Consider the following 24,071-nt stretch of genomic DNA (forward strand, 5'->3'; position numbering starts at 1 on the left):
CAGTTTTAAAATTAACATTTAATAGTATAATAATATTTAATAATAATTTATTTATAGTCCACGATTGGTTTAGATCTATCCGTCGCACGACACTGCGCACTGTTATATCGTTAAAAATATAATAATAGTCTCCTTGTGGTCTCCTATGATTACCTGTCAACAAGACATAATTAGTTAATGTATTTCACCAAGTTTTATTTTTTATTTTTACAGTACTAGTACTATGCCTTATGGGAAACGGTCGAAGAGATAGTTCAGATCCGGAAACCGCTACCAACTTTTAGTATGTTGTTGGGCATGGTATTTAGTCTCCAAAACTGCCGGGAGACAGCGGCGCCGGCCATCTACTTCAGCGGAATGACGTCATCAAAATGACTCCCGCCTCGTTGCGAATATTGCATATTGCACCCAAAATATGCATTGCACATACACATGTGGGGTATTAAATGAAAGCCAATTAAATATACTATTTTTAATTTACACTGTGTACCAAAATATATATCAGTTTAAGAGCAATTCACAAAGAAATCAAAATGATGTAAAAAAATATTTGATTATTTGGGTTTCACAACCAAACCAAAAGTCGGACGTTAAAACAATGTACTATAACATTAAATATGACGTCTCAAGCCATACATATATACCAAAAAAATTAAAATCTGATCAATATTGTGGAAATTATTCATCAAAATGTAGGTATTCGCCAGAACAAATGCCTTAAAGTTTAAAAAATCGAAATTGCTCATTTTCAGGATAATCCGCATAAGCATCTAGTATGTTATTAGCAACATGACCTGGATTCTAAAACCGCCGGGAGACCATCTCTATTGTCTCTGAGTGACGAATAATGACGTCATACAGATAATCACGACCGAAATTTGCAAAATCTAAATTATAACTATACCATGAGTCATACATACACCTGTGCTACATCAAACGAAAGATTATTAAATATACTACGATTAGTCAATACATTATTTATACAAATAATGTATATTTTAAGAGCCACAAACAAAGAAAAAACACCTTTTATAAAAAAAGTTCATTTAAACATATTTTATAGCTAAACTAAAAACGTTATAACAATGTTGCGTATAATATTAAAGAAACCAGTTATTCGACTAAACGTCACAGCTTAAATTTTAGATTTCCGATAAAAACTGTGTTGCGCTGGTGGCCTAGCGGTAAGAGCGTGCGACTTTCAATCCGGAGGTCGCGGGTTCGAACCCCGGCTCGTACCAATGAGTTTTTCGGAACTTATGTACGAAATATCATTTGATATTTACCAGTCGCTTTTCGGTGAAGGAAAACATCGTGAGGAAACCGGACTAATCCCAATACGGGCCTAGTTTACCCTCTGGGTTGGAAGGTCAGATGGCAGTCGCTTTCGTAAAAACTAGTGCCCACGCCAATTACTGGGATTAGTTGCCAAGCGGACCCCAGGCTCCTCCCATGAGCTGTGGCAAAATGCCGGGACAACGCGAGGAAGAAGATTACGTAACTATGTCGAAAAATTAAAGGGCTATATGTACTGTAAAACGTACGATATACGTACGAATAGGGAATTCGCAACTAGGTCGTGTTTTAAAATTCACCACTCGTAGTCGTATACATTTTCAACTTAGTTGCGTAATGTGCTCATTATAACACAGGGTGTCGTAATAAAGTACCAGATGTACTGTAAATAGGTAACTATTATGCACGCATGACAAATGAAAATTAGCCATTATTTTGTCTATTTTTCCGACGACTGACGACTGGTCTGGCCTAGTAAGCTTGTGTTGTGGGTACTCAGTCAAGTTAGGTTAGATTATAATCTCCCTACCGTCAGTTTATAATGTGACTAGCGAGACGACGATGACGAGTGTTTACAATTTTACGGTGACATATATAATATAAAAATACATAAATATGTACATAGAGAACACCCAAGACTCGGGAACATATATCTGTGCTCATCACACAAATAAATGCCCTTACTGGGATTCGAACCCAGGACCGCGGCTTCACTACCCACTAGGACCAGACCAATCGTCAAAAATGTTTGAAATGTTCTTTGATAATATTTAAATTTTATTTTTCAATCCTCAGGTACCAGGCTCCCATAAGTAGCCAGGAGTATAGTTCACCTGCGCTAGTCGTAGAGGTCTCGGTCGTGGTCGGGCGAGCGCGGGGCGGGGGAGGCGCCGTAGTTGAGCAAGTACCAGGCTCGCATAAGTAGCCAGGAGTATAGTTCACCTGCGCTAGTCGTAGAGGTCTCGGTCGTGGTCGGGCGAGCGCGGGGCGGGGGAGGCGCCGTAGTTGAGCAAGTACCAGGCTCGCATAAGTAGCCAGGAGTATAGTTCACCTGCGCTAGTCGTAGAGGTCTCGGTCGTGGTCGGGCGAGCGCGGGGCGGGGGAGGCGCCGTAGTTGAGCAAGTACCAGGCTCGCATAAGTAGCCAGGAGTATAGTTCACCTGCGCTAGTCGTAGAGGTCTCGGTCGTGGTCGGGCGAGCGCGGGGCGGGGGCGGGGGCGGGGGAGGCGCCGTAGTTGAGCAAGTACCAGGCTCCCATAAGTAGCCAGGAGTATAGTTCACCTGCGCTAGTCGTAGAGGTCTCGGTCGTGGTCGGGCGAGCGCGGGGCGGGGGAGGCGCCGTAGTTGAGCAAGTACCAGGCTCGCATAAGTAGCCAGGAGTATAGTTCACCTGCGCTAGTCGTAGAGGTCTCGGTCGTGGTCGGGCGAGCGCGGGGCGGGGGAGGCGCCGTAGTTGAGCAAGTACCAGGCTCGCATAAGTAGCCAGGAGTATAGTTCACCTGCGCTAGTCGTAGAGGTCTCGGTCGTGGTCGGGCGAGCGCGGGGCGGGGGCGGGGGCGGGGGAGGCGCCGTAGTTGAGCAAGTACCAGGCTCCCATAAGTAGCCAGGAGTATAGTTCACCTGCGCTAGTCGTAGAGGTCTCGGTCGTGGTCGGGCGAGCGCGGGCGCGGGGCGGCGGGCGCGGGCGCGGGCGCGGGCGAGGCGCCGCCGTAGTTGAGGAAGTCCCACACGAGGATGGTGTCGTCGTGCGAGGAGGACACGATCTGGAACTCGTCGAACTGCAGCCGGAACACGCGGCCGGTGTGCTCCTGGGGCAAACGGGCACATATTTAACACTGAACGGTAATAGTACATTGTGTAACATGGGGCGTAAATATTTACAGACTCGAGTTTGCAATATTATTACGCCCCGAGTTACACACAATGCTTTTTCGTCACACTTGCGATACAAAAATGAAGTATAAAGACAAAAAACTGTTAATTATGGCAGTAGAAACTTCATTACTCCCTAGGGAAACGCTTTTTCTATTACTCCCGCTAAGCCTGCGTGCAATTCCACATTTACTGAGCGAGTGTGATGAAATAGTTATTTACGATACAAGTGCGGAAAAGGGGAAATTCGAAACGAGTGGCGATAAAATAAAACACGACCGAAGGGAATGTTTTAAATCGACACGAGTTGCGAATTACCTATTCGTACGTGTATCGATACAACGTTTTACAGTACATATGACCGTTTAAACTTTCGACATACGCACGGAAAGTGCTATTTCCCGCACTAGTTCTGTAAACGTCTGCTAAGTTAATCAGCTGATGATCGTCGTATCTCAATCTCTATGGCATAACGCCTTTATCGATCGAATATGCAAGACTGATAGAGAGGTTAGAAACAGAAATGTTTAAATTTCTTATTTCGCGGTAGACCCTCAGATTGTGGTGGATTGTGATAGTGGCGCCCCCTACGTTACATTTCGCGTAATATTCCCTATTAATAACTCAATAATAACGCAATACAAAATAATAGACGGGAAGCTGCGGAGCGTTAGGCTCGTCAACGCGCATGTAACACCTCTGGAGTTGCAGACGTCCACGGAGACCGCTTACCATCAGGCGGGCCGTATGCTCGTTTGCCACCGACTTACTATAAAAACACGAATATTCATATAGTAACTCACCACCAAAGTCCCTAAACATAGTTCTTGGTGCGGCGTGCGTACGTCCAGCGCGGCGGGCAGGTCCCACACTTTGATTTTGCCGTCGTACGCGCCGCTTACTATCCTCTTGTTGTCGAACCTGCAAACAGATGATGGCATTTATATAACGAAAAAACTTAGTGTTAACCTTAAAACCATTTTACCACTACATAGTATAAAACAAAGTCGCGTACCGCTGTCCACAGACAATCCAACCTATAGACATAGCATAGTCGCGCTACCCCCTCTGCCAAACATACGGTAGCGTTACTCCATCTTCGAGTCAATCCCGTGCCGTGATTGGTCCGTGTCTTTGAACGGACCAATCACGGCACGGGATTCGCTCACCTCGTCCCCCCGCACCCCCGTATTTTTGGCAGCATCGGTGTCATGAAAAAATTGGCCTAAGCTCAGTCTAGAGGTTGGATTGTCAGTGCCGCTGTCTGTCTGTCCCTATGTATGCTTAGATCTTTAAAACTACGCGACGGATTTTGATGCGGTTGTTTTATCGATAGAGTGATTCAAGAGGAAGGTTAATGTATAATTTGTTAACCCGTGCGAAGCCGGGCGGGTCGCTAGTTTTAGTATAAAATGTAAGATTTTCTGTAATATGTAATATCAAACACGATTTCATCTAAATAATCAGTGTTCTCAAACTCTGGCACAATCACACTGGGTCGCATACCGTGTGTAACCAATGTTGGTCACTTAGATGATGGCAGCCTATACGACCTATACAAATGTCAACATAAAACAACGAAAGAATACATAGTAATATTATCAGTTTCAGAGCAAGCATCTAAATCAGCACTCGATGTCCCACAGCCGGATGGTGTTGTCCGAGCAGCGGGACACTACTGGAGGCTTGCACTGACCGTATACAGCGCACGAGCTCCTCATGGCCCTCGAGCACCCGGATGCACTGCCCGCACTCGATGTCCCACAGCCGGATGGTGTTGTCCGAGCAGCGGGACACTACTGGAGGCTTGCACTGACCGTATACAGCGCACGAGCTCCTCATGGCCCTCGAGCACCCGGATGCACTGCCCGCACTCGATGTCCCACAGCCGGATGGTGTTGTCCGAGCAGCGGGACACTACTGGAGGCTTGCACTGACCGTATACAGCGCACGAGCTCCTCATGGCCCTCGAGCACCCGGATGCACTGCCCGCACTCGATGTCCCACAGCCGGATGGTGTTGCCCGAGCAGCGGGACACTACTGGAGGCTTGCACTGACCGTATACAGCGCACGAGCTCCTCATGGCCCTCGAGCACCCGGATGCACTGCCCGCACTCGATGTCCCACAGCCGGATGGTGTTGCCCGAGCAGCGGGACACTACTGGAGGCTTGCACTGACCGTATACAGCGCACGAGCTCCTCATGGCCCTCGAGCACCCGGATGCACTGCCCGCACTCGATGTCCCACAGCCGGATGGTGTTGTCCGAGCAGCGGGACACTACTGGAGGCTTGCACTGACCGTATACAGCGCACGAGCTCCTCATGGCCCTCGAGCACCCGGATGCACTGCCCGCACTCGATGTCCCACAGCCGGATGGTGTTGTCCGAGCAGCGGGACACTACTGGAGGCTTGCACTGACCGTATACAGCGCACGAGCTCCTCATGGCCCTCGAGCACCCGGATGCACTGCCCGCACTCGATGTCCCACAGCCGGATGGTGTTGTCCGAGCAGCGGGACACTACTGGAGGCTTGCACTGACCGTATACAGCGCACGAGCTCCTCATGGCCCTCGAGCACCCGGATGCACTGCCCGCACTCGATGTCCCACAGCCGGATGGTGTTGTCCGAGCAGCGGGACACTACTGGAGGCTTGCACTGACCGTATACAGCGCACGAGCTCCTCATGGCCCTCGAGCACCCGGATGCACTGCCCGCACTCGATGTCCCACAGCCGGATGGTGTTGTCCGAGCAGCGGGACACTACTGGAGGCTTGCACTGACCGTATACAGCGCACGAGCTCCTCATGGCCCTCGAGCACCCGGATGCACTGCCCGCACTCGATGTCCCACAGCCGGATGGTGTTGTCCGAGCAGCGGGACACTACTGGAGGCTTGCACTGACCGTATACAGCGCACGAGCTCCTCATGGCCCTCGAGCACCCGGATGCACTGCCCGCACTCGATGTCCCACAGCCGGATGGTGTTGTCCGAGCAGCGGGACACTACTGGAGGCTTGCACTGACCGTATACAGCGCACGAGCTCCTCATGGCCCTCGAGCACCCGGATGCACTGCCCGCACTCGATGTCCCACAGCCGGATGGTGTTGTCCGAGCAGCGGGACACTACTGGAGGCTTGCACTGACCGTATACAGCGCACGAGCTCCTCATGGCCCTCGAGCACCCGGATGCACTGCCCGCACTCGATGTCCCACAGCCGGATGGTGTTGTCCGAGCAGCGGGACACTACTGGAGGCTTGCACTGACCGTATACAGCGCACGAGCTCCTCATGGCCCTCGAGCACCCGGATGCACTGCCCGCACTCGATGTCCCACAGCCGGATGGTGTTGTCCGAGCAGCGGGACACTACTGGAGGCTTGCACTGACCGTATACAGCGCACGAGCTCCTCATGGCCCTCGAGCACCCGGATGCACTGCCCGCACTCGATGTCCCACAGCCGGATGGTGTTGTCCGAGCAGCGGGACACTACTGGAGGCTTGCACTGACCGTATACAGCGCACGAGCTCCTCATGGCCCTCGAGCACCCGGATGCACTGCCCGCACTCGATGTCCCACAGCCGGATGGTGTTGTCCGAGGAGCCGGACACCACGAGCCGGTCGCGGTACTGCAGGCACGCGATGCCGCGCTTGTGCCCGTTCAGCGTGCGGACGAATTCGCACGATGATGTGTTCCAGACCTGGGAAAGAAACATCAATGTTAGTAAAGTATATTTTAATATGCATTTTCGGCTTTGTAATCCTTCATCATCTTCCTCGCGTTGTCCCGACATTTTGCCACGGCTCATGGGAGCCTGGGGTCCGCTTGGCAACTAATCCCAGTAATTGGCGTGGGCACTAGTTTTACGAAAGCGACTGCCATCTGACCTTCCAACCCAGAGGGTAAACTAGGCCCGTATTAGAATTAGTCCGGTTTCCTCACGATGTTTTCCTTCACCGAAAAGCGACTGGTAAATATCAAATGATATTTCGTACATAAGTTCCGAAAAACTCATTGGTACGAGCCGGGATTCGAACCCGCGACCTCCGAATTGCAAGTCGCACGCTCTTACCGCTAGGCCACCAGCGCTTTAAACACTGCGCTGGAAATAAGGTATACTATTTGTTACATACATTTAAAGAGATGTAACTATTGTGAATCTTATTATTACGACATAAGGTCCACTATCCACTATACCTTAATGGTCCTGTCTCCACTGGCGCTGACTATGTATTTCTCGTCGAAGTCGACCACGTTGACAGCGGCGCGGTCGACCAGCACGCGGCGGAGCATTATTGAACCGTATCGCTACGACATAAGGTCCACTATCCCGGTACCTTGATGGTCCTGTCTCCGCTAACGCTGACTATGTATTTCTCGTCGAAGTCGACCACGTTGACAGCGGCGCGGTCGACCAGCACGCGGCGGAGCATTATTGAACCCTATCGCTACGACATAAGGTCCACTATACCGGTACCTTGATGGTCCTGTCTCCACTGGCGCTGACTATGTATTTCTCGTCGAAGTCGACCACGTTGACGGCGGCGCGGTGCCCGACCAGCACGCGGCGGAGCATTATCTCCGTCGTCGAGGTCATGTCCCATACTGCTATTGAACGGTCCTGTAACAACAAATATCGATAAATATTGTATGTTCATCAAACTTCGCGAAACCGCCAAGATTGGCGAAAGAGTATCAGGAGGGCTGACCCCCAATAGGGATAAAAGCCAGCAGCGGTATCATGGCCGCATTTTTATCACCTGTCATGTCATGCGTCACTTTCGCACTTACATACTTATTAGAACGTGACAGGCATGGTGACAAATGATAAAGCGTCGACCATCTTAGCCCTACAGGGGATTTAATTGTATGTTCATCAAGGATTGGTCGTACCTGATGTGATGTTGACCCCTGAAGGAATAAGTCATTAAAATATGATGACGTCCCACACTTGGACCGTGTTGTCATGGCGACCCTACCTTGCTGCAGGTGACCATCATGCCGTTGCAGAACCGTAGATGCAGCACGGCCTCGCAGTGGTGTATGAGCGTGTTCAGCATGGCGCCTGTGTTGACGTCCCACACGCGCACGGTGCTGTCCGAGGAGCCCGAGATGATGGCGCGCGAGTCGTACTGGAGGCAAAGCACGGAGCCCGTGTGGCCTTGGAGTTCCTGGACAAACAGATCATTGTTAATATATGTACATCATATTACATGGTTACAGTTTACAAACAAGACTAAACAACTTTAACCAGCTTACGGTTTCTTCTGTTCTCCTGGGTCACTTTTTAAAACCTGATTTTTAGGCATTTAAATTCACCAAACACGCTTCTTTGTGATACTTATAAACCCTTTCCATAGAGAGTCGTCTACCAAGCGTGTCAGAAGAAGGTGGTGTACAATGTCTTCTAACAAACTATCCTACTATTGTCTCTTGGCTGACCGGACAGAATAACAACAAGATATAGTTGATCCACCCATCTCTATTACACTCTGTCTGGTCATAAAAAACTGGCATTGGTGCGCGGCGCGTCATAGTGAACCTTGTCGGAATGCACGAAGGTTGATATTGGGCTGTAGCCGCGCCCGTCTTTAGACGTTTTTGGTGGTAAAAGGGTTAATAGGGAATATTACGCGAAACTCTACGTAGAGGGCGCCACTCCCACAATAAGTCTACCGCAAACGAGAGGGTCGAAATTTTGTTATCTAACGGTCTAACCTCTCTATCACTCTTGCATATTCGAGCGATAAAGAGGCAGATAGCTGAGTTTCGAGTTCGCGTTTCCCGGTAGGCCCTTTGTAAACAAACCGCCTTGATGTATCAAAGTCATATTTGATTGTCTGTGAAAACTTGTCTAAAAACAGTTTAAGGTACAGTATGTATAAGTTACTCTATGGTTTACTAACTGTACTACAGCCGTAATCCTGATCCAGGAACCGTGGGTCAGAAGAGGCTCTGTCTGCGGTCTCCGTAACTTAGGAGGTAAGCTAACAGTCTACTCGGGTCCGGATAATCCCCGGGCCTGCATATACACAACTAAAGATTTACATGTGCAACCTCTAACGAGCTTCTGTTCTAGAGATGTGTGCGCCATAAGGCTGCACGGCGCGCAAGACACCAGCCTGCAGAAGATGGTCGTAGCCTCTGTGTATATGCCGGAGGCGGACGACCCACCACCGCATGACATGACAAGGCTGGTCAACTACTGCGAAGAGGAGGGGCTCGAACTCATCGTGGCAACCGACTCGAACGCTCATCACCCCCTATGGGGCATGGAAACAGGTAACGAGAGAGGTAAGAAGCTTGTCGAGTACCTATTTACTACAAACCTTAACCTCCTTAACACAGGTTCGGAACCGACATTCATAAACAGACGTAGCAGGACAATCATTGACCTGACCCTATCATCTGAAGAAGCATCGAAGCACATCACAGGCTGGCATGTATCGGAGGAGGTGTCGTGCTCAGACCACAGGTGGATTCGATTCGACATTCAGGTAAAAACACTCACAGCTGAGCCTAGAAGGGACCCACGCAGGACCAACCGCGATCTCTATACCCTGCGACTAAACACAATACTAGAACAGCAGGAGTGTCCCCTGGAGATACTAGGCACAGCTGAAATAGAAGAACAGGTAAGCGCCCTCACAAACACCATCTTGGAGTGCTACCATCAGGCATGTCCCTTAACCACCCCATCAACAAGCAGTGGAAGGAAGAGCAACTGGTGGGGACCTGAGCTGGAGAGACTCAGGGGTAAGATGAGGAGACAACTAAACAGAGCAATGAACACTGGCACTGATGAGGACTGGGATAACTACAAGTCCACAAAGGCCAAGTACAAGAAACGACTCAGGTACAGGAGCACAAACTCCTGGCGCAAATTCTGTACAGACATTGAAACCACCATGCAGGCTAACAGGGTAAGGAAGGTCCTCTCCAACAACTCAACCATAACCTTGGGATCCCTGCGTAAGCCTGACAGCTCTCTCACCAACTCACCGGAGGAGGCGGAACGGGTCCTGGTGCAAACACACTTCCCGGACTGCGTGATATCGCACCCAGTAAGTTGGGAGGCAGAGGAGACCACTCCGTCGGAGGACGAGTGGCTACAGACACACGAGGTAATCAGCCCACAGCGCACGCAATGGGCCATAAACAGCTTTGACTCCTTCAAATCTCCAGGAATGGATGGGATCTTCCCTGCGCTTCTAAAATGGGGCGGTAGGCATCTCACTCTGAAGCTGACCACCGTTCTGCGCGCCTGTCTGGCTCACAGGTACGTGCCAAAGCGGTGGAGAGAGGTCAAAGTCATCTTCATACCGAAACCAGGTAAAAGCGACTACTCGGATCCCAAATCCTTCAGGCCCATCAGCCTGACCTCCTTCATGCTTAAAACCTTGGAGAGGTTGTGCGACAGGTATCTGAGGGAGAGGGTGCTGAGTAACGTGCCCCTACATCCCAACCAACATGCCTACAGCCCTGGCAAGTCTACAGAATCGGCACTACATGCAGTGGTAAGCAAAATTGAGGTGGCGATTAAAAGCAGGTCCATGTGCTTAGGAACCTTTATAGATATAGAAGGGGCCTTCGACAGGACTAGGTTCAGCAGCATTGCAGCAGCACTGGTAAGACATGGAGCGAATACAGTTATGACCCAGTGGATAAACAACATGTTGAGCCAGAGGGTCATAAAACTTGGGACAGGCGAGACACAGCAGGCATCAGTGGCAAAGGGATGCCCCCAAGGGGGCGTTCTATCGCCACTTCTATGGAACCTAGTAGTGAACGACCTAATCACGGCACTAAACAACAATCACTACTACACAATCGGCTATGCTGACGATATAGTGATACTAACGAGCGGCAACCACACAGGTACGGTATGCGACGTTACCCGCTCTGCACTAGCCATCGTGGAGCGCTGGTGCATCAACAACGAACTCACAGTCAATCCCCACAAGACGGAGCTGGTAATGTTCACCAACAAACGCAATTTGGGAAACTACCGCCTTCCCAAACTGTTCAATACAGAACTCCAACTATCTGCAGAGGTAAAGTATTTAGGGGTAATACTTGACAACAAGCTAAATTGGAGTAATCACTTAAATGGCAAAATTGACAAAGCTACAGTCGCGTTCTGGCAATGTCGTAGAATGGTGGGTAGAACCTGGGGATTAACTCCCAGGCTAACTCTATGGCTTTACCAGGCAGTTATAATACCAATAATAAGCTACGGAGCGATAGTATGGTGGCCACGCACCAAACTATCCACAGTTGAGGCTAAACTACAACGACTCCAGAGGCTGGCCTGTATGGCGACAACGGGCTGCATGAGGACAACACCAACCGCGGCCCTGGAAGCCTTACTGGGCCTGCCGCCGCTGCACCTCTTTATACAACAGGAAGCGCTAGCTGCGGCGGTACGTCTTAAAAAATCTAATCTCTGGAGACCGCCTAGGGTGCCACACACCGAAATCCTCTACGAGGCCATAGGTAGGGAACCGCTCATAGAAGCGGTGACTGACAGGATACCCAAGCAGTTCGTCTTCGACAAGAAATACAAAATACAATTACATGAAGAACCCCATGAAGGACTCAACCCAAGGGAGCTGAGAATCTTCACGGACGGATCAAAGACAAGGTCAGGCACTGGCGCTGGGGTTTTCTCAGAGGACCTAAACATACACATCTCAACACCACTTGGTGCCCATAACACAGTCTTCCAGGCGGAATGTATGGGCATCATAATGGCAGCACACGCAATCGTCTCAAGGGAAGTATTGGACTACCCCATCCGCATACTCTCTGATAGTCGATCAGTACTGCAAGCTCTACAAAGTTATACTCTCACTTCAGGGCTAATTTACGAATGCCACAAAGCTCTGTCAGAGGTATGTACCACCAATGGCGTAACTCTGCAGTGGATCAAAGGACACAGCAACTCACGAGGTAACGATGCAGCCGACATCCTGGCGAGAGGTGGCTCGGAACTGAAGGTGGCAGGACCTGAGCCAATTATACCTCTGCCATTTGCCTGGCTCCGGAACATGCTGCGTCATAACACCAAGGTAAAACACCAACAATACTGGTCTAACCTAGGCACCTGCAGGCAGGCGAAGGAAGCCCTCCCGACACTCAACCCCAATCTGTCACGGAGGCTGCGACAGCTGAAGAGACCACAGCTCCGGCTTATAGCTGGGGCCATAACCGGCCACGCCTCATTTAACAAACACCTACTAACCCTACGTGTTACAGATAGCCCCCTCTGCAGGGCGTGCATGGAGGCAGAGGAGACAGCCGCCCACGTCATTCTCGAATGCCCAGGGGTGGCAGAATACCGGGCACAACACCTCGGCTCACCGGGGTCGCTCCCAGAAGTCGTCGGCAACGTCAAGGGTCTGCTAGGCTTCCTGGTAGAGCTGGGTTGGCAGGAATAGGCCGCCAACCCATCACGCAAAATAGGCGCAATAATATGACGTCGAGTTGCGGAAACCAAGCCCGCGAATACCTATAACCTATAACCTATATGGTTTACTAAAGGCGCTAGTGATGCACTCTGGCGGCAAAACATTGCAGTAATACTCCCTAATATCGTCTCGGTAAGTCAAGTACATTAACAGTACATACCTTAACACACTGTAAAGTTTTCCTGTCCCATATTTTGATCGTGTTATCCCTCAGTCCGGACACTATTTTGTTGTCGTCGTATTGTAAACAGTACACGCCTTTTGAGTTTTCCGATCTGCAGTTTATCCTCTGTAAACAATATTTCAGTATACAATATAATATTTTTATTCGTAAACACACAGGCACACATACATAATAAGTTTTTGGCAAAAATTTAATTTTTGGTACAAGCTTTTATCGCTGACTGTACTTTTCTTACGACAGACAACTAATACTTATCGAGACAATTCTAAAAACCCCTAACACAATTAGGTTGCGTTGTTTCATCACAGAGTTCCTATGGCCACCTCCCATCTCCATCATCAGATCAGCTCGATGGTACCATAATATTGCATTGTCACCCGACTTACATGTGTATGCAAAGTTTCAGCTCAATCGGAAACCGGGAAGTGGATCAAATTTAATTTGCAGGATTCCATTACATATAGTTAGTTACATACAGGTCGACCTAAAATAACATAGTGAGAATAAAGTGTCAGGAAATGGCCTCATCTCAGCATGTTGCTTCCGATGAGACCATCGAGTGAAAACAATTTTAAAATACAATAATTCTAAGAGAGAGCAAAGAATAAGTGTCTACTGTAGTTTCACGCCCAAAGAAATGATCTAGTCTAGTCAAAAATAATCATATTTCGAGTCTCGAGAGGGGTACTACCATACCACCTGCCTCCTTCATCAGATTAGCTCGATGACACGAGATTATTGTAATGTAATCTGTATTTTATACTTATGACTTTGCAATGTCTATGAATTAGTTAAATGTAAATGGTACCTGTGGGCCACTCTGTGCCTACGACAGACCCCAATGGAAAGAGCTAGTGGAGGCCTTTGCCAAGCGGCACACTGAGCTTAGAGACATACTCTAACTCAGAACAAAAGGGCTTAATAGATAGATAATAGCATAGAGAAAAAAATACATAGAGTGCTCACTCCATACATCAGTTCAGACTATTAATTTCAGTGTCTACATCTAGCATCGAGTAGCGGAACTATCAGTACTGCTACTTGACAATAGATGTAGCACCGACCGGAAAGTCTTATCTCAACAGCATAAGACTTTCTGGTCGGTGGCTACATCTATTGTCAAGTAGCAGTACTGATAGTTCCGCTACTCGATGCTAGATGCTAATAGTCTTTTTGGTATTAAAACTGATGTATGGAGTGAGCACTCTATGTATTTTTTTCTCTATGATAATAGATAGATAGGTACCTGTAAGTTATGCCGGCCCATTCTCCAGTTGTCCTCTATGGAGCGTATGTCCTGTATGATCTTGGGGAAGAGCTGTCGGTAGAACGAGTGTGACGGGTGCTGGCAGCCTGGCTTCGGCTTAAATAAATACTGGATCCTGAAATAAATGCACTAAATTAATATTTTCCTTAATAACCTTTTCATCGCCAAAGACTTCAACTGACGCGCGTTGCTAAAGTGTCATTCAATAGAACTTGCTATGTAAACAAACCGCCATACTAAAATTTACACTTTACTAGAAACTTATATTTACATAGTTAGCAAGTTCTATTGAATGACACTTTACAGCCCAATATCAACCTTCATGCATTACGACAAGGTTCACGATGACGTGGCGTGGCGTTCAAAGGTTTAATAACTGGGTATTTAACATGTATATTTGTTTTGCATGTGTGTTCCGGACCTTCCGTTCCACCAGCTTCTTCCACAGCAGGGATGTTGCGAACATCCGCATCCGCATCCGCAACCGCGGAACTTCCGCATTATTTTCAACATCCGCATCTGCATCCGCATCCGCATAAAATCGATGCGGAGCTTATGCGGATGCGGATGTCGAACAAGTCGGTACAGGAACGTCTTAGCGGCGGCGTAAGTGCTAGGTAATTTCGTCATTACCTATAACGAAATCGTCTAGATCCAGAAAAGTCGGCCAAGTTACTGTTTATTAAATATAACGCACCTATATTCTTGCTGAAATACTAAACGTTTCGTTCTTTTTTAATAAAAAAAGACTAATAATGTCATATTTGACGTTTTCTAAGTACATACGAGCCTTTAAATATCCGCATCCGCATCCGCGGATGTCAAAAAATCTGCATCCGCAACATCCCTGTTCCACAGCATGCCTTCTGAGATGACCCGCTGCTCTCAGACCGGCTCAGCCAACTGTCAGGGTAAAGTAACAGACACTCACCATCCTCTCCTCTCAGCGAGGCCGCTCCACAGCGAATCAGTCCGGACCTTCCGTTCCACCAGCTTCTTCCAGAGCTTTCCTTCTGATATGACCCGCTGCTCTCAGACCAGCTCAACCAACTGTCAAGGTAAAGTAACCGACACTCACCATCCTCTCCTCTCAGCGAGGCCGCTCCACAGCGAATCAGTCCGGACCTTCCGTTCCACCAGCTTCTTCCACAGCATGCCTTCTGAAATGACCTGCTACTCTCAGACCGGCTCACCCAACTGTCAAGGTAAAGTATCAGACACTCACCATCCTCTCCTCTCAGCGAGGCCTCTCCACAGCGAATCAGTCCGGACGTTACGTTCCACCAGCATCTTCCAGAGCATGCCTTCTGATATGACCCGCTGCTCTCAGACTAGCTCAGCCAACTGTCAGGGTAAAGTAACAGAAACTCACCATCCTCTCCTCTCAGCAAGGCCGCTCCACAGCGAGTCAGTCCGGACCTTCCGTTCCACCAGCTTCTTCCACAGCATGCCTTCTGATATGACCCGCTGCTCTCAGACCAGCTCAGCCAACTGTCAGGGTGAAGTAACAGACACTCACCATCCTCTCCTCTCAGCGAGGCCGCTCCACAGCGAGTCAGTCCGGACCTTCCGTTCCACCAGCTTCTTCCACAGCATGCCTTCTGATATGACCCGCTGCTCTCAGACCAGCTCAGCCAACTGTCAAGGTCAAGTAACAGACTCTCACCATCCTCTCCTCTCAGCGAGGCTGCTCCACAGCGAATCAGTCCGGACCTTCCGTTCCACCAGCTTCTTCCAGAGCATGCCTTCTGATATGACCCGCTGCTCTCAGACCAGCTCAGCCAACTGTCAAGGTCAAGTAACAGACACTCACCATCCTCTCCTCTCAGCGAGGCCGCTCCACAGCGAATCAGTCCGGACGTTACGTTCCACCAGCTTCTTCCAGAGCATGCCTTCTGATATGACCCGCTGCTCTCAGACCGGCTCAGCCAACTGTCAGGGTAAAGTAACAGACACTCACCATCCTCTCCTCTCAGCGAGGCCGCTCCACAGCGAATCAGTCCGGACGTTACGTTCCACCAGCATCTTCCAGAGCATGCCTTCTGATATGACCCGCTGCTCTCAGACTAGCTCAACCAACTGTCAAGGTGAAGTAACAGACACTCACCATCCTCTCCTCTCAGCGAGGCCTCTCCACAGCGAATCAGTCCGGACCTTCCGTTCCACCAGCTTCTTCCATAGCATGCCTTCTGATATGACCCGCTGCCACTCGCGGCAGACCAGCTCGGCGGCGCAGAGGGAACTGGCGTCCAGGTACGAGAGTATGTTCTCGGCTACGTGGTCGAGGCCTTTTTCTGTGGAGAAAAAATATTGGTTAATTTTCACTACACTTTATAAAACAACAACCCGCCCCGGCTTCGCACGGGTTAACAAATTATACATAAACCTTCCTCTTGAATCACTTTATTTATTAAAAAAAAACCGCATCAAATCCGTTGCGTAATTTTAAAGATCTAAGCATACAGACAGACAGACAGACAGGGGGAAGCGACTTTGTTTTATACTATGTAGTGATAGTGAAGTCCGCTGCTTTCTGTATGTTTGCGATAAACTAAATAAAAACTACTGAACGGATTTTCATGCGGTTTTCACCTATCAATAGAGTGATTCTTGAGGAAGATGATAACCCGGGGCGGGCGGTGAGTCGCTAGTTTGAGAATATAATAACGCACGCGCGGCGACGATCGCTTGGTAATATACACAGTGTGTTAAATAAGCCCTCATTTTGTCTCATTCAGTTTATATTTGACACATACATAGTTCTAATCGTTTTAAATAGCTCACAAGAACTCCGGCTTGCCAAAACTTTCTAGCTTGCAACGTTGCAACGTTATTTCAATGTGCTTACGACTTTTGCTCTATGATTTAAATAAAAAGGAGAAACATTCAAAACCTAATGTCATTGTCAATATGGCTACTGGTACAAGTTGATGCAAGTAGGTAATCACGGTTCATACCCCGGTCAGGCGTGTCTCACTCCGCGATTTCGTCGCTTTGCTACAGGTAGCTAAAAGTACATCCGTTCGGCCCCAATTTTGGGGAAAGCCATAAGCCGCGCGTGGCGCTGTCGCCACCTAGCGGCCGTATCTGTGCTGATCGTAATAGACGCGTTTTGTTAGAGTGAGTCTTCTGTACCTAGTACTATTATTTATTCTGTGCCCCTGTCGATATAAGTCTAGTGAAACTAACCGTGAATCATTCAAAACTGTTATAGTCGAACCTTGTGTTGAAAAATCGAGTAAAATCCAGAATACAGAAACTTTCAGCAAATACATTTTAATATCCAGTACCTACTTTAAACACATGGAATATCAATTTGTTTACGACAGTCTGAATTTAAATTTAAAATAACAGTCACCGCGATTTGCGATTCAATGCTATCTGGGGATCGTTTTCGTATTGTAAATAATCTGGTAGGGAAATGAGACTGGAGACAAACGTTCAACGGATTTACATGTTTAAGATACAATCCATACTATATTATTATAAATGCGAAAGTGTGTCTGTCTGTCTGTTACCTCTTCACGCTTAAACCGCTGAACCTATTCAGTTGAAATTTGGTATAGAGATAGTGTGAGTCCCGGGGAAGGACATAGGGTAGTTTTTATCCCAGAAGTCATCCTTTAAGGGGGTGAAGCAGATTGGATCAAAAATAAGCTACCCAAATTACTAACTCCACGCGGACGAAGTCGCGGGCAAAAGCTAGTAGTATATAAAGAAAAGTTTTGAGGACATAATATGTATATTATGAGTATTTGAGTAAGTGTTGAATAATACTTAAAACGGCCACCTCGGTTACACCTACTTGGAAAAGTAACTTACTTATTTGACTAGTGAAAAGGTTCAGTTTCAGTTCAGGCATAAAATCATGTTTCGATCGAAGGTACGGTTCAGTTTCCGCCAAAATGTTACCGAACCTTCAGGACGCTATGAAACTGTATGCGTGGGGTCCGACCGAAGATTCGGTCTCAGCATAAAAATAAATGTTAGGATAACTAGATCTAGAAATGGCTATCTATGCAGGTCATATAACCCCCTCTCTCGGCGTTGTATACAACTGGTACTGAATGCTCGGAGCATCACGAAGGATGTTTACTCCGCGGCATCGAGGAGCACGTTAGGCCCTGGTCTCCTATAAACGCCATCGGCCGCTTACGGCGTCTGCGTCATAATACTTACTATAGAGATGTATTGGTGTGGTCTCTTTCACACGTCGACGTTGACGTCTTTTTTGGTCAGGAACGTTGACGCTAACGTCAGACGCCGCGTATAGCATAAAATAGGAGACCAGGCCCTTAGATAATACTGAGACGGTAAGCGCCGGCGTGTGTGGCCGAGGGATCCTTTCTCGTATAGGGCTTTACAGCCACGAACACAAGTGTCGTAACCGGGATGCTGCTTAAACATCTGACACAGATGGAATAGGCCTATTATTAAGCGCCGGCATGCATAAAAAAGGTCGGCAACGCGCATGTAACACCTCTGGAGTTGCAGGCGTCCATAGGCTACGGTGACTGCTTACCATCAGGCGGCCCGTATGCTTGTTTGCCACCTATGTGGTATAAAAAAAAAATGCCGCGTCATCCCCCAGTATAGTATGCGCCGGAGTGGCGTCACGCTGGCGGGGGCTCGCGTTATAATAGGGGATTTCAGGAAATCCTTTTTGATGATTTGCGCTGCGTTCCGCCAGTTTGAGCAGACCTCTTCACTACATAGTATAAAACAAAGTCGCTTCCCTCTGTCTGCCCCTATGTATGCTTAGATTTTTAAAACTACGCAACGGATTTTGATGCGGTTTTTTTAAATAGATAGAGTGATTCAAGAGGAAGGTTTATGTATAATTCGTTAACCCGTGCTAAGCCGGGGCTGGTCACTAATTATTTATATTTAAGCACTTACTGGGCAGCATGCTGATGAAGTCCCTCTGCAGCATGGGCTTGAGGTACGCGTTTATGTGTCCATGCTGGTAGTGGCACATCCGTGCCAGAAGCTGCTCCACAAACTCCACCTGAAAAACATATACATTACAATATGACCAGTAATTCTAACTATGTTGAGTTGTTAGAGAAACAACGTACACTACGTAATAAAATACGTAATATTTTAACCTTTTGGACGCCAATGACCGATATATCCGCACCGTAGCAGGCGTGTCTCACTCCGCGATTTCGTCGCTTTGCTACAGGTAGCTAAAAGTACATCCGTTCGGCCCCAATTTTGGGGAAAGCCATAAGCCGCGCGTGGCGCTGCCGCCACCTAGCGGCCATATCTGTGCTGATCGTAACAGACGCGTTTTGTTAAGAGAGTGAGTCTTCTGTACTTAGTACTATTATTTATTCTGTGACCGTAGGTTCAACGCCAAAGACCGATTAATCGGTCACAGACCACAGAGCAACATAGACCTACGTGCATACGCATAAAGTTCAATTTCAGTTTTGACACTTCGGTGACGTGGCGTCAGCGTGACAGCTTTTGTGTTTGACACGTCGTCGAAAAGGTTAACAAGCTGCCGTCTCTCATAAGGATCTGTATATTACGACGCGCACGTGTACGCACACGCATCCAGTGTGCACAGGCCTTAAGATGTGTATACAAATCAAATACACCCACCTGGTCTGTCTCGTTCCATCTCGCGAACAAGTTGAGGCATGAGTCTCGCTCCGCAGTGTATGCGGGGCTACTCGGGGCAGGCCGCACGCCTGTGTCAAGTGACGTTAAGGATGTCACCTGGTGAAGGAAAACACTAGTTATTGATGGCCACTATGGACTAATTAAGTAATTATAACTGATATAGTCACAAAAGAATAGAAAGTGACCCACTACACAGGGATGGAGTCAAAATATTTTAATTGACCGTAGTTATGCAGAAAACGACCAACTCAATTTTTTTATTAATTCAGAAAGCGACCAAAGCCACTGAGTTAGGGTGCAAGTCACTTTGACAAAAATAAAAAGTTGGTCGCTTTCTACAGAACTACTGGTCAATTAGGAGTAATTAATTTGTTTGTCACATTCCTTTTCATATTGGTGAGCTATAAATAATATTTGTATTGTATTAATTTGATTTGTTCCATTGTTATAGTGGGTTGTATTCCCTGCAAAGGGTTAAAACAACTGCGTAGGGAGCAATTTTGAAAGTGGACTTGAACAGAATACAGTGAGGGAGTGTAATTATTAAATGACATAATTTCATAGACATTTGACTCTAAGGGTGACATTGCCACACTTTGTGCATTGCAAATGACATGCACAGTTGTCCGTTAGCTTGGTCGGTCTCTAACACACGACAAACAGGATCAGACGATCAGGGGCCTATTGCATAACATTTTACAACTGATAAGTGATAATACAAGCGGACGCCTCTTTTCATTCCCTTTTATTAGAAAGAGACTTCCGCTTGTATTATGAGTTGTAAAATGTTATGCAATAGGCCCCAGATCAAACAAATTTTTTAAATAAAAACCTAACTGCCCTTTTTGTGGACCTCATTCTATTGTCATTAGTTCCACATGCATACGTAAAAATACAATTGAACACAAATGGAAGTTAACTAAAGACATAATTTATTGTGTACATGTCAACTCAGGTCAGCTTCAACACTCGCAGATAAAACTTTGCATCATAATATCCATAATAGCTTTACAAAATGAGAATTGTCTCCATTACAAGCTTATATTATTATTTAACTTGCAATGTATGTTTGTATGGGTCAAGTTAAATTTGACCCCACTTTCCGTTATTCATTTGAGCTGAAACATCACATACATATGCAGATAAGTTAGATGACAATGCAATATTATGGTACCATCGAGCTGATCTCATCTGATGATGGACACAGGAGGTGGCTCCTATAGGAACCCTGTGATAAAACAACACAACCTAATTGTGTTGGGGTTTGTTAGAATTGTCTCAACAAGTATTAGTTGCCTGATGAAAGACTTTTCTTTCTTTTGAATAGAGATTGTCCTTTTACAATCAGCGATAAAAGCTTGTATCAAAAGTTTTATTTGACAAAAAATTATTTGTAAAACTAACTATATTTGGAGGCATGGTTCAATTTGTTGTTGTTTTTTATGCCGACTGTACTTTACATACAGTACCGTATTTACCATAAGGGCACACATGGCCCCTGCCCAGGGCCCCAATCCACAGGGGGCCCCGAAGGACAGACAGTATACTGTATATTGGATTACCCATAATAAATAGAAGATCATAGTAGAAAAATTATAGTTTAATTTGCTTACTTTACTTTCCAAAAGGGCCCCAAATACTCATGTGGCCAAACGCCCCAGCATAGTTTAAGATGGTCTTGTTTACATACTTTTATCTTTTTGTAAAGCTATTAGGGAATGGTAGACTATTTTGGTGCATAGTCTGATTTTACTTTTCATACTGACTGTACCCTTTTGCTTAATCTCTAGCCACCCAGACGTCAAAACTTGCCAAGAAAAATGCAATTATGATTTGTCAAAACAAAGATTCAAATTAGAATGGAATAGGAGACCTTTTTATAGGTCTCTGGGCGGCTCGAGGTTAAAAACACTACAATTGTCTCTTCTTTTTGTCCCAAATTGTAGTGTAACGATGGTCCAAATTACACAACCGTAATTTATACCAAATTATGTCTCTTGTGACCCATTTTGAAACAATGGTTGTTGGTTCTATACTGTCTGTGTAAACAGCAACACGCTTAACTGTCCATCGGTGGACCTTATTACAAAAGGCATAAGGTCCAACAAAGGACAGTTAACAGTGTGGGCTATGGTACTATACATAAAGTTGGCCCATTATAGGGTACAATCTACATATAAAGTGAAAGAGATATGTCAGGATTGTAGCAAGTGGAAATCCATAGTCTCTACCTACCCCTTCGGGAAATAGGCGTGATTATATGTATGTATGTATGTATGTAATCTACATATATAATAAAACAAAAATTACCAACCTATTACATCATCTTTTTGTATTATTTTTTTATGTAGAATTTTCAGCATTTTGAAGTGGTTGAGGCTTGAATTGTGGATATTTTTGGATCTGGTTTGTTAAAGGGTTAAATATGGTTTGTCAAAGGCTTACATTTCAAGAAATTGATCATTAATTTTTGCAAAAGTTTATGATGTTAGTTACCAGAGTTTAATTGATTTGAATAAAGAATTCAGCCAGCCTATTATGGATAGCTTTATCCATCTTTATCCACGTGATAAAATAACTGTCACTGTTTAACACCGTGGGAAAGAAAGTGACGGACACCGTTTTATCACGCTGTCACGTAGACAAGAACGACCATCATATCCGTACAGTACATATAAGAGAGTAATCTAGCTAATAGATTGCTTGATAACCTAATTAATAAAACAATCCAATATAGGGTTTTGTCTATTCCCTAGCATTAAGACACTGTATTAAAAATAGTAATTTTAAATAGAATAAGGGTGAAAAAAGCTAAGGTTTATAATAATTATTAATCATTCCACAAAACATGATTGATAATTTCTCTGATTAAGCTCAATTTGCACCAACTTGAAGAGAACAAATTGAGGATCATCATAAACATCATATTTTCATTGAAATATGACATTACCACACTTTGTTTGTAAATACCATGCAGACTTAACTTGGTCCAACTCTATTGGCAATTATACTTAACAACTGGACAAGTACTATACAAGACAACAAATATATGAGGTACAAACAAGCCTAGCATGTAACTATGGCATTCCAGTGTGAATAGATAAGTAACCAGTGCTCATAACGGCTGCTCGTAATCGACAGTCAAGCGGAACCTCGTTATGTCATGGCAATCTTCTGAACATCACTCCATTGCGAAATCACGCGAAAGTGGAACACCATATTTTTATATTATAACAAAGCTACAAAGCGAACAAAAATAACTTAGAATAGGGGACTGCTGTATGAAAATTGATGACAATACGGTTTTACAGGGATTGGTGACCATTTGAAAAGGTTTTTCAGCAAAATCTAACGGTATCTAACGATGGTAAAAGTTTTGACGCTAGGATTCGTTCTTACGACTAATTTGAATGACTCATACTATTTCAGACTTCAAAACAGTTTAACGGATGTGGAATAAGCTTTAGATGGTAAGAAAATAAAGTTGAATGCAAGTGATGAATAAAAAAGTATGATTCTTAGAAACGTCCGCAATGCAGGAAAAGTTATTTTATTCGTTTAACTGTAAATTGCTCCATCGTAAAACGGTACAGTATGTAAGGGAGATCATAAAACACGTGTAAAAGATGCATATTACTAGTAAAAGTTAACTCGTATTAGGTTGCCCTCAAAACACAAAATAATCGAAATCAAACCGAGTGCTGCCAAAGATGGCGGATCAGCCATAGCCATGACAGAATGGGATTGCTCTAAATAATAATTGCGGCCATACCTGAGGCGGCGTTGTATCTTCTATCATCCTTTCAGTCTCCATTTTTACTATATCACTGAAAACATCAAATAGTCTAATAAAATCACCATTAATAACTAAATCACAATTGCTCGGTTACAATGGTCATCGTTCGCATGACGTCAAGCACAAGCACTAACTACTGACAAGTTATGACTGATGCTATTTGAACTAATTTCTCTAAACTTGTGTTACTGCACGTTTGGTGACGTGTTGGAATAGGTTGGAATAGAAGAGCCATGGATCCAGCATGGATCTTTTAAATAATTTACGCATTTAAGTTTCAAGTAGTCTTCGAATGCATGGTGTTTTATCTCTTTTGAAGAATATAATAACACGTGTGTTAAAAGGAACCGCTGAATGCAACAATAATTAATACAACACTAAAATAAAATAAAATGTCAAAATTAGACCTAAATTATCTTTATAGAGACAAAATGCAAATTAAATTTACACATTTAAGAATTGTTTAAGAATATTATATTATTTTAGGGAATTTACTAAATAGAAAGCAAATTAAGTACAATAGTGTCTATGCAATTTTGAGTTCGGATACGCT

The 24,071-nt window shown here is 45.9% G+C and overlaps 1 protein-coding gene across 1 annotated transcript; it reads right to left on the reverse strand.

Annotated features, from left to right (window-relative positions):
- Positions 1–23,670, reverse strand: LOC134659556 (F-box/WD repeat-containing protein 11). The gene is made up of 12 exons (XM_063515222.1): positions 23,495–23,670; positions 19,702–19,818; positions 18,991–19,099; positions 16,199–16,385; positions 14,071–14,206; positions 12,801–12,929; positions 8,150–8,341; positions 7,648–7,791; positions 6,680–6,870; positions 3,972–4,089; positions 2,917–3,104; positions 1–153 (listed from the first exon to the last, which is right to left on the reverse strand). Exons 1-11 carry the CDS (start codon positions 23,534–23,536, stop codon positions 2,922–2,924), a joined length of 1,548 nt encoding a protein of 515 aa, XP_063371292.1. The 5' UTR covers positions 23,537–23,670; the 3' UTR covers positions 1–153; positions 2,917–2,921.
- Between the last annotated feature and the right edge of the window lie 401 nt (positions 23,671–24,071).

Source organism: Cydia amplana, chromosome 25 (genome assembly GCF_948474715.1).
Source record: "Cydia amplana chromosome 25, ilCydAmpl1.1, whole genome shotgun sequence".
In the NCBI taxonomy this organism is placed as follows: Eukaryota; Metazoa; Arthropoda; class Insecta; order Lepidoptera; family Tortricidae; genus Cydia; species Cydia amplana.

What these genes read in the sequence shown, in the direction of transcription:
- LOC134659556 (XM_063515222.1), bottom strand. Translation starts at nt 23,536, where the DNA reads ATGGAGACTGAAAGGATGATAGAAGATACAACGCCGCCTCAG. An exon ending in AAGATACAACGCCGCCTCAG is followed by an intron (nt 19,819 to 23,494) that starts GTATGGCCGCAA and finishes TTCCTTCACCAG; the next exon opens with GTGACATCCTTAACGTCACT. An exon ending in TGATGGTCACCTGCAGCAAG is followed by an intron (nt 7,792 to 8,149) that starts GTAGGGTCGCCA and finishes TTGTTGTTACAG; the next exon opens with GACCGTTCAATAGCAGTATG.